General features: G+C 49.5%; 1 protein-coding gene across 1 annotated transcript in view; it reads left to right on the top strand.

Moving 5' to 3' along the window:
- The window catches only part of FANK1 (fibronectin type III and ankyrin repeat domains 1), a 965,446-nt gene that overhangs the window by 629,993 nt on the left and 323,694 nt on the right, over positions 1-11,759 (top strand). Inside the window, exon 7 of the mRNA XM_086919548.1 lies at positions 565-730. Coding sequence (XP_086775674.1) covers positions 565-730 — 166 coding nt within the window. The remainder of the gene's footprint in view (positions 1-564; positions 731-11,759) is intronic.

Here is an 11,759-nt window from a genome sequence, read left to right as displayed (position 1 = left end):
GATGGAATTGTTGGGGAGCAACTGGGAAGCACATTCAATGAAAAATCATTGTGTGCCTCACCAGTCTCCCAATTAAATATAAAATGGCATGGGTTCCAACTAGGAGGGATCATTTGAATAAGGTTGCATGAGAAAAGAAGTCATTGTAAACTTAATTATGAAGGATCATCCTCTTCTTTCCATTTGACCCGAAAGCCGAAAAGAGACCATAAAGCCAACATAGTAACTCGGTTGATAACTGTTCTATGCACAGTTCTACTTTTCATACTTGTCATATGAAGAATGTATGCTTTTATGCCTCATCCTGGCTCACTTTCTTAAGTATGAATTCACCTTTCTTTTATCTGTATAAAAAATGTTCTTAATGCTCTTAATATTCGACTAAATAAAAACATGATTTTTAATTTGCAAAGAAGATCCACCCCAATGTTTGTAAGAAGAATGAATGGAAATAAGTTATACATACAGTTTCATATTTTGATTTGCCCACATTTTTCTCAGGTAGTTTAATACATTTTAAGATTTACTGTCTCTTCATTGCAGTGTTTTGTACTTATATTTCAGTTTAATGTTGGCTTGTTATTCCGGGAACTTGGAAATTGCTCAATATCTTAAGTCAAAAGGAGCATCTTGGAAAACCAGAGATAAAGCAGGTTGCATGGCCTTACATTCAGCAGCAGATGGTGGTCATATAAATATCATTGAATGGCTGATCAAAGATGGCTGTTGGGTATGAAATTTAGCTTTGGTCATTATGTGTAGTTTTAGTGCAATACAATTTGGTTTGATGATATTCACGTACAAGTTGTGTTAAAAAAACAAATATTCCACCTAGTGCTACAAACAATTTGGTGGCTATTTTTTTAACTGGCATACTCTCTGAGGTTTTAAATTGTCTAATGTCCAAATATTGCACAAGCGGGTGCTCAGCAAAAGTAGGGAGCATCCACCTATGTGCTCGTCAAATAGGGCAATGTCTAAACAGTTGCAGTTACACCTGCGAGCGCTCTTACAAATCATGCTTAAGTCATTAAACATACTTTACAACCGCTGTCTTCTCTATTCTGTGTTTCCTACAGTTAATTCCACAACACCAGGATATGTGGCACTGCAGCATCACAAACCCACTCAACCACATATTCAACAGGTGGCGAACTTCGATCTCGCCTACTGTTCATTATACTTGTGGCACCTCAACAATACCTACACCGTATTTACTCATGACCACTGCTTAATATGGACTCACAATATTTTCCTGACAGTAATATGGAAAACGTTTTGGAATCTTCTACTGACGTGTGTTATATTGTACTCGAAATAGCCCTTAGGAAGTCATTGGCAGTTTCCAGATGGCGAAGGCGTGTTGGCTGCTAGACTACTTTTGAGGGCTTTATATTAATTTGTGAAGGTGCACACAGGTGTAACTGGAAATAGTCTTCCTACCTGAAATATTTTAATGCCAAAAGAGTAAATTTCTACAACTTGTAATGCAATTCTTAAACTCTCCCATTTAATCTTGTTTCCATGTAAATTCTAAAATAATTTATTATGTAAGCCAGGAAGGGTATTGACTCATATGTATACGCCTAACTTTTTATATCTAATGTAGGTCTGATGTAGGAGCTCTTTTAACGAAGGTTGGACCTGGTTCTATGTCAGAATTTGCCGGCCTGCCATGGTGGTTTTTTCATAGCAGTCCCGTCTTCATGGTGGTTGATACTTTGGGAATGGGAGGAAACATTGGTGGCCAGGTCCACCATGCCAGCATGGGAAACCTAGCTGCAGAGGCTCTGATAAACCGAGAGCTTTTTTCCAACGTGCGGGCAAAATCCCTTAATTTGTTTCCTGTATGGTTTGCCACAGTTCATGTAGAAGACTGACAGATAAAAGTGACTGGGGCATTGGAGTGGCCGCCCTAAAAAGGGCCATCAGTATATGTAATGTACAAGGGTTTTCACGACAGCAGTACCAGCATCAGTTTTGGCAGAAAGTCCATCAGGACCACACTTCAAAGTAAGCTCTGCCATACATAATTGAAAGCAGGAGAAGGAGCATAAGGAAGTGGAGTACACACATCTCTCTCTCCCTGTGTGATGTAATTGCAATAAGGGAATCTTTCACTTTCTGATGTAAAAACTTGAAACTTCCCTCCCATAAACAGACTAATCCCCGATACCATGGCATTCGATTTTTGTCGAGTGTGATGAATAACACCTTTTATGAGTTTATAGGGAATCGCATACAGATTTCAGTGTTTAATGCACCAATATCGGCATGCTATGGTAAATGCAGTATGCTTTTCCCCTGGTATACTACTGCTCCTAGTCTTTATAAAGCAGAGAGGGGATCGGCTTGGCTAGGAGATGGTATGTGGGATGGTCTGATCGCAGTTGTGTGAGGTTCCATCACTGTTCGAGACCCCCCCACCCAACCACCATCCAGAGTTGCATCGAGCACTGGAGTTCTTGCTGAGCAGTCATTACCGGGACTAGGTTCGTAATGTCATGTCTCACTAGGAATTAAGGCCTGATGTAGAGTTTGGCAGAATGGTTAGTCCATCTTACATTTGTGATTGGGATCCCATCCGCACTTGTAATACAACGGATGGTTTATCACGTTTATGATGGAGTAACGCTCCTGCTGAACTCTAAATCAGGCCCTAAGTGAACAGCTGGGTTGGCAGAATCTAGGGGAGCTGCCACTGTCCTCATTGGCATGAAGCTTCAGCATTGAGTTCAGGGCTTAACGTGTATGGAACCTGCAGAAGAAAGGCACATTCCTTATCACCTTCTCTGGGCTAGTTCCTTGTAGTTTGGAAGATTCACCATGGGGTCAATTCATATGGAAGCCTGCACTTCCCCCCTGGGTGCCTGTCTCTGACTAACACCAGGTTCTCCACATGAAGGCTTGATTAACGCTTATCAGCCAGAGTTATCTGTATTACTTTGAGTGACCTCATGAATCGTTCATGCTCACTGCTATCTTGCGGACAGCAGTTTGTCACCTTTAGCTACTTCAGTGATGATTGGTGCTGGGGGATCATAGCTACTCTGCACATTTTCACTAACTTGCCAGGCCATATAGTAGCAGAACCACAGTGTATTGCAGAGTCTGTTCTCCCGTCTTCACCATTCCTTTGTGTGCTGCGTGAGTGGACTCCAATGGGTTGTACAATACCTGCTGCAGACCCTGGGGAAATCCCTTGTGTACCTATGCCCTGTGTACCTTTGTACCATATACTAGGGACTTACAAGGGTACACCAGTATCCAATAGCGGATGTACAAGAGTACTTATAATGGTCTATTTAGGGAGAAAGTACACTGACTGGGGTCCTGATTATCAGGATCCCAGTCAGACTAGGTCAAAAAACATACTGACACAGAGCAAAAACCATGAAAGCAGATCCCGTTTTCCCACAGAAGCGCTTGGCAGATGTGTGCAGAGACACCCACATTGCTTCCTGGCAGGTGTCTAGGACTGGGACACCCTGAGCCAACGCCGAGGTTGCAGGCTTCCCCCTGATGGGATGACCTCTTAAACCTTTGGGGGGCTGCTTCTTAGCCAAGGCGTAGCAGATTTTAATGCAGAGAATGACCCAGCGAGAAATGGTCTATTTCTGCACTGCCTGACCTTTTTTAGCTTCCATGAAACACACAAAGTGTTGTTCGTCCACCCAGAACTCTTTTGTGCGTTCAAGGTAGAACAACAACTCTCTTTTTGGGTCCAGACGATGGAGACACTCCTCTTCCTTAGAAAGTTGAAGAGGAGCAAAAAAGGTGGGCAGTATGATCAGTTGACCCAGATGAAATGAGGTCACCACTTTTGGCAAGAATGAAGCACCACCTTTTCAACAAAAGTCATCAAGTAGAGAGGCTTACTAGACAAAGTCTGCAATTCATCACCCTCCGGGCAGATGTTATTCCCACTAGAAAGGCTGTCTTGATGGTAATTAGCCGGAGGGGAGAGTTATTTAATGGCTCAAAGAGAGCTCGGGTGAGAAATGTCAGGAGCAAATTAGGTTCTACTGCGGCATGACAAAGGGCATAGGTGGAAACATATGTGCAAGCCCTTTTAAGAACTTTTTTACGATAGGGGACTTGAAGAAAGAGGGTTGATCCGGCAGCCGCAGGAAAGCGGACAGAGCAGAAAGATAATCCTTGAGAGTACTCAAGGCAAGCTCTGCTGGGCAAGGGTAAGAATGAAAAGAATAGTAGATAAAGAAGCAGAAAGAGAGTCACTAGACCTTTCTGTACAATATTTTATACATTTTTGCCAACTGCAAGGGTTAAGGGGGCCTAGATAAGTATCTACTGGATTTTGCGAGCCAGATCTGTAGACTACTGAGAAGGCATACTCTTGTAGCTGAAGTATCCACTTCTCATCACTGAGGAGGCTTGAAAATGGACCCCTGAAACAGAGGGACTAGGGGCTTGTGGTACTTGCAGACTGTGCAGCGGTGCTCTCATACGTAAAGTTGGAAGGGCCTGCATCCCAGTGGATTATGATTGCCCTACGTTTTATCTTGGAATATCGCTGTTCTGTAGGGGTCAAGGGTCGGCTGACATAGGCAACAAGTGCCCCTTTCCCTATATTCTTGCTTTCGAGATTTCATGGAGTCGGTTATCTGACTTAGCAGTAGTTACACTGTATGCAAATTGGATTAGGTAAAGTCCTTCATCTGTTTGGCAGTTTAGGAGCATCCTTGCTGCTCAAGTGACATAGATGTCTTCTGGGGGGCGCTAGAGGGCGCACTGCAGAATGGCCGCACTGTCGTGAGGCTCCTGCTGCCCGGAGCTATTATCCGCCTAGGGATCCTGATTACCATTGATGCGCCCTGATCTGACCCTATAGATCTACTGGGATATCGACTGACCACCCACGGTCCAACTCCTGGGCCATTCGGAGGTTGCTGGCCGAAGTTACGAGGATTCCAAGTTTCCCCGACTTGCGCTCTGGAGGCCTGGTGTCCCTTGGCCCGGCGTCATCATCCATGCCAGCCCGTGGCTCTGCACGTGGGGTGTAGGCCCTGATCTGCCCCTCTCCACCGGGTCCGCTCGCTGGCCGGGCAGGCCGTTTGATTCTTCTTTGCCATTGGACTGATTTCTTGGCTCCTGCATCTGCCTGCCCAGATACCATTGCTCACGGAGACACAGCGGATCTCCTTCTGGTCGTCTGGGGGATCGCCCCTTGGGTCTGGGAGTGGAGACGGCCATTTGTTCGCCGCTGGGAGTGGCGGGGCGCGCTGGCCTGCTCGTGCCCCCACGGTTCGGTTTTTGTCCGTGCCCTTTGTCCGGCCTACATCCTAACTCCTATGTGCTCTGGTCCCCCTGCTGCACTACTAGCACACCATTATGGGGAAGCCGGACACTAAACAATCCAAGTTGTCCTTTGACTCTGGATGCGCTAGGAGGGGAACGCGGTTGCTCCAGGATGCTGGGACTTCACGGTCTCCCCCCCCCCGTCTGTCGCTGATAGTGTGCCGCAGCCACCACCACCGGACTTTACCCAGATGATGCAGGAGATGAGGCAGGGGTTTGCCACGATAGTGGACAAGGTGGACAAGATATCGTCGCGCAAGGATGCGGTCATCCAGAAGCTGGACGTGCATGAGGAGCGCCTGACAACGGCGGAACAGCGCATTTCGGACCACGACGACACGGCAGCCACCTATACCACCCAACTGGCGAGAATGGACAATATCTTGCGTGTAATTGCCGCTAAGAATGAGGAGTTGGAGGCGAGGAGTAGGCGCAACAACGTTCGCATTGTAGGTGTGCCGGAGTCCACAAATGTGGGTAAAATGGAAACTTATGTGGAGAGACTACTGGTGGGCGCCATTGGGGCGGAAGCATTCTCATCCCAGTTCATCGTTGAGAGAGCGCATCGGTCACTTGGACCTCGGCCGGCCTCTGGGGCCGCGCCGCGCCCCATCATCGCGCGCCTTTTAAACTATCGTGACCGAGACGCTGCCCTCCAGGCTGCCCGCACTAATCGGGCCCTCTCCTTCGATGGGGTGTCTTTCACCATGTACCCCGACTTCACGCCGATGGTGCAGGACCAGCGTCGTAAGTTCCTGGGGGTGAAAAAGAAACTTCGGGATCTACAAGTAGACTACGCTTTGCTTTACCCTGCCAAACTTAGAGTGACGCACCAGGCTAAGCAAAATTTTTTCACCAACCCACAGCATGCTGAGGATTTTGCAAAGCGCCTCCAGCGCGAACGAGCGGCTGCAGATCGGAGAGGCGATCGAGACCCTGAGGATGAACATTCGGCGGCTGAGGAGGAGGTCGCCTGATTGTGGTGACTTTGGTCTTTGTTTCTCTTTTGCTGGTGTTGGAACATTCTGGACGTTTGCCTTTTACACTGACTTCTACGGACTTCCTTGTCCGCATTGGTGGCCTAACTGCTATCCGCTTTTACTTTTGTTGGTGCGGGGGTCATGTCTTTCCTGAGGTGAGAGTGTACGTATTGTTTTGTGGGGTCGGTGTGGAACCGCAGGATGGTGCTATCTGGTGTCGCGCTCTGGGCACCCACCCCCCCGCGCTGCGCCTGGGGCCGTTTGATACTCGTTGGCTCGGACACTGGTGTGGTGTGAGGGAGTGGTATCGTGCACCTCTAGAAGGTTCCCCGGAGGGTGTGCCCCACTTGTACCTTTGGTTTGGATTCTAGTCCTTTGCTGGTTGACTGGATGTGTGTGTGCGCATGGCCTGATAGTTGGGGTGTCATCAGGTGGGTGGGTGGGGTGGGGATGAAGCTGACCACACTTGCTTGCCCAGGCCTCATGGGTCAGTGTATGGATTGCTGCTATTGTCTGTGTGCACAGGCGCGGCTCCGTGCCCGCTGCCTCGGCTGGTCCATTTATCTTCTCGGCGGAATTGATCCTGGGGCCCTTGCCCCCGTCCGCCATGGGCCCGTTTGGAACGGCCGCCATCTTTGGCAGCCGCGTGGCGGAGAGCGCTTTGCACGAGGAACGCGTGTGCGGGGTGTGGGCCGTATGAGCTGGATTGGCTGCGTGCTGTGCGTAGTGTGTTCTGAGTGCTTGTTGCATGGATGGTTCAGCTGGGGGGGGGTTGCTGTGGTTCTGGTTGCTTGGTTTGGAGATGGCTGGGATGTGTGTGGAGTGTATGCGGGGGGACGACTGCTCCCTAGGGTGTGGTCCTGTCGCTGGCTGTTGCTGGGAGTTGGATGTTCTGTATATGCTTATTGGGTCCTGCGGGGCCCGGAAACTGGCTAATGTCGACTGCTGTTATAGATCAGATATCGATTTTGTCCTGGAATGTACGGGGACTTAATGATGCCAGGAAATGTCGTAGTGTGATCCAGTATTTGGACAGGCATGCTATTCATGTTGCCCTCCTCCAGGAGACGCATTTGCGCCCCGCTCCTTCCCCCAGCTTTGGTGGGAGGTGGGCTGCGGCCAGGATGTTTGCTTCCTATTCTTCTTATGCTCGCGGGGTTGTCATCCTTGTTAAAAGATCACTCGCATTTCAAGAACTGGGATCTTTGGGGGACCCTGAGGGGCGCTATGTACTACTGTGGGGGCGGCTTGGGCAGAACACTGTACTGTTTGTTAATTGCTATGCTCCTAATGTCGATACGCCAACCTTTTTCGTTACATTGTGGGGTCATGTTCTTGCTGTGGATGCCACTTACATTGTGTGGGGGGGGGATTTCAATTTTGCATTTCATGCCCAGTCGGATAGATCGGAAGGGAGTCCTCAGTATAATGTGCAAGCTAGAGAAGTACTGCGTGGGATTGTGGAGGAGGCTGGGCTGATCGACAGCTGGAGGTACACCCACCCTGCCACTAAGGAGGGTACTCATTACACTACACATGCTCGTTCATGGGCGAGACTGGACTATGTGTTTCTCTCTAGAGGGTTGGTAGCTGGCCTGCGGGAGGCTACACATCTGGCTCGTACGTATTCTGATCACTGTCCGGTGAAGGTTGCTCTATCCGTCCCCGGGCTGCATAGGCCGCGCCCGCCTTGGCGCCTTTTTCCGACTGCTTTGCTTGACCCGGTGTTCAAGGAGGAGCTTGGCGAGGAGGTAGAGGCGTTCTTCCCTAGAAACAAGGGCTCTGTTGACAGCGTCGAGGTTATATGGGAAGCGTTCAAGGTTACGATCCGGGGAGTCACTATTTCTAAAAGTTGTGGAATGCTTAAACTGATTGTTCGGTCCCTCGAGGGCTTGGAAGCTGACTTGCGAGACTTAGAACGCAGGATGCAGGTTGACTCTGATCCCGATCTTCTGGCCCAGTTCCGTACTAAACTCTCCGAGTATGAAGAGGAGGCTGCTAGAGAGGCTAAACATAGGGGAAAGTACTGGACGGCGAGGCGATACTGTGAGGGGGAGCGGCCTGGTAAGGTCCTCGCTGCCCTTACTAGACATCCGAGGCATGGGTCGGACGTGTTGGAATTGGTGTCGCCGGATGGCACTCGCTGTCGGGACACTGCGGAGATTCAGCGAACCTTTATTGACCATTACGCACACCTTTACACGACACAGCAGACTGGTGAGACACGGTATGGCGGATTTCTTGATGAGCTGGCACTCTGTTGGTTATCGGATGATCATCGAGCGTTCTTAGGTAGGCCCCTAGAGGTGGAGGAGGTCAGGAATGCCATCATGTCTTTGAATAATGGGAAGGCCGCCGGTCTGGATGGCCTTCCTGCTGAATTTTATAAGTGTTACGTGGACACCATGGCCCCTGTTCTCCGCGAGGTTTTTGAGGAGTCCCTGGAGGAGGGGCGTCTGCCGTGCTCCATGCGTGAGGTCGCCATTACGTCGCTGCTCAAGCCGGGGAAGGACCCGTTGGATGTGGGTTCCTATAGGCCCCTCTCATTGCTCAACTGCGATGTCAAAATTCTCGCGAAAGTCTTGGCAGTGAGACTTGCCGAGCTCATGCCCGTTATTGTACTTCCTGATCAGTCGGGGTTTGTGCCCGGCCGTGCTACCTCCCACAATCTTCGCACCTTGTTTTCGCTTGTGTCGACCATCGCGCCTGATATCCCGGTTGCCGCCATCTTTCTTGATGCCACTAAGGCGTTTGACTCCGTTGAGTGGGGCTATCTTATTGATGTTCTTTGTCGGATGGGCTTCCCCCGGATCTTCATCTCATGGGTTAAGCTCTTATATACTGATCCGATGGCGAGGGTGGTGGTGAATGGGATGCTGTCCCCCTTGTTCCCTCTCACAAGGGGGACCCGACAGGGATGCCCCCTCTCGCCCCTCTTGTTTGCCATTGCCATTGAGCCGCTGGCCTGCAGGATTCGTCAGCTTCACCAGCAGAGCGCCTTTAATTGTCTTCAGCGGCAGGTCGGTATCTCTTTATACGCTGACGATGTTACACTTTATGTTAAAGACCCTGAGAACAACCTTAATTCGCTCTTGTGAGAGTTGGTCGCTTTTGGGGGTGTCTCCGGTGTCCATATCAACTGGCGGAAGTCTCAACTTTTCCCCCTCACTGCTGCTGTAGCTAGGTTTCCCCTTGATTACCCTCTGGAATGGTGTGATTCGGAGCTGCGGTATCTCGGCATTGTCGTGTCATTGGATAGAGAAGAAACGGTTTGGCTTAATTATGGTGTGGCTATTACTAAACTTGCAGATGATGTCACTAGATGGATGTCCTTGCCTCTCTCCATGGCCGGTAGGGCGTCACTTATCAAGATGGTGGTTTTGCCCCGCTTTCTGTACCTCTTTCAAAACCTTCCGTACCATCCTGGTGCTTATTTTTTTCGCAGACTTCGATCTGAGCTCATACGATTGTTCTGGGGGGGCAAGCAGCCGCGGGTGGCTTGGGCTACCCTTACATTACCCTATTCTGATGGCGGATTCGACGTCCCTGACTTTGAGCTTTATTATCTTAGTGCTCAGACGCAGTACGCTTATCACTGGATGCGCCCCACGCCGTTTATGCCCCAAATTGCTGCTGAACATTGGGTTGCCCACCCTCTCCCACTGGAGGGGATGGTATTGGGTAAGGTGTCAGATGTGGAAACGCCTCGCACGACGTTGACGTGCACGGTGGATGCTTGGAAACGGGTGGCTCAATTGCTGGGCGTCTCCTTTCTTTATTCGCCGGCCCTGCCTCTGTCTTATCATCCTGATTTGTCTCTGTTGCTGGAAACGGGGTTTCAACGAATGTGTAGGCGGCTCGGTATCCTCACGTGGGGAGACTTGTTTCATGACGGTGCCTTCCGTACGCAGGCTCATTTCTTCGGAGTAGCTGCCTGCTCCCCTTTGGAACTGTTCTACTTTGTCCGCTTGCGGCAGGGCATGCGTGCTTTGCTACCAGATTTCCCTTCGGAGCCGGGGGTTACCCTCCCCCTCCACCTGCTGTTGGTTTCAGATGGGCGACACCTGGTGTCGAAATTATACGGAGCTATTCGCAGACAGCGTTCGGTCCCGGCCAATCGGGTGCGCGAGCAGTGGGTTGCTGAGTTGGGAGCCCCTATTACCGACGAGCAATGGAAGTACTGCTGTGGACTCACGGCCAATGTTTCCTCCAGTTGTCGCCTTAAAATTATCCACTATAAATTTGTTCAGAGGTACTATTACACCCCGGCGAGGAAACTTCGGTTTCATTTAGCGGAGGATGACAGATGCGCTAGGTGTCGTGCAGAAGGGGCTGACTTTCTCCACTTGGCTTGGAGTTGTGCGGGGGTGCTGGACTATTGGACTCAGGTCCATGAAGCCCTGCAGATTATGGCGGAGGATGGGGTGACATTTGACCCGTTGGTGATGTTGCTGGGCTATTCTAAGGACGTGCCTGCCTCTCACCGTAGATTTGTCGACGTGGCCCTGCTGCTGGCTAAGCGTAGGGTTGCTTGTTGCTGGGGTCGTGGCAGGGTACCTCGCTTCCAGGATTGGTTGACTGACCTCATATACTGTCAGGACCAATATAATATCTACTCTGAATTGATGCCTGTCAGATGCAGACCGAAGGACTTTTGGAGTCCGCTCCAGGTGTACCTCCTAACTAGAGCTGTGCAGGATTCTGATTCTGAACATGGGGACCGTGTAGGGGTTGGTTGACGGCAGCATGGTGGGCTGGGATTTCATCTTACACCTGCTAATCCTCAAGTATCGGGGGAGAGTCTGGGCTGCTTCCTCTTACTGCGAGCTTTCGGGGGCTGTGGTTCCTCTTATGACAACTGGATGGTTAGAAATTGAGATCGTACCCCTGTCAGGTTTTTTTTTTTTTTTTTCTTGGCCCTTCTATCTTAGTCTCCTTTGTTTTATTTTCTATGCGCTACTAGAGTGTGTCCATACTGTATTATCTTATTAGCTTGTCTGTGCATGCTGGATCATTTCTTTCTTATATGCATTGTACATTTCGATGTGGCTATGTGTATTGACTGATATGCTACCCTGTACTTGCTTTTATCTCATTTTTCGAGTCTGACGCACCATTGTAATGGCCATATGTGACTGTATGTATTGTGTATGCACTTCCTTTGTCCTTGCTTGTCTCCAAATAAAGGTTTAAAAAGACAAAAAAAAAAAAATAGATGTCTTCTCTTTGGTGAGTTCAGTTTTAAATACCCCGGTCAGGGGCAGCAAGATCTAATGCCCTTAGGTTTGAATTATATTTTGGTTGGTTGCAAGTGTGACTGAGTCATCAGTGAGTTAAATGTTGTCCTTGACCCAATGTTAATGCATGCACCAGGGTCGATGAGGGGATTCACCAGTCGGCCTCCCACTAGGATTCGGCAGTGGAATCAACTGCATGTTGGATAGTGTCCTGCTTGCTGAC

The sequence above is a fragment of the Lissotriton vulgaris genome, chromosome 5 (genome assembly GCF_964263255.1).
Source record: "Lissotriton vulgaris chromosome 5, aLisVul1.2, whole genome shotgun sequence".
NCBI classification, from domain to species: Eukaryota; Metazoa; Chordata; class Amphibia; order Caudata; family Salamandridae; genus Lissotriton; species Lissotriton vulgaris.
Note: the sequence above shows the minus strand (reverse complement) of the source record. Positions and strands in the feature narration are given on the sequence as shown.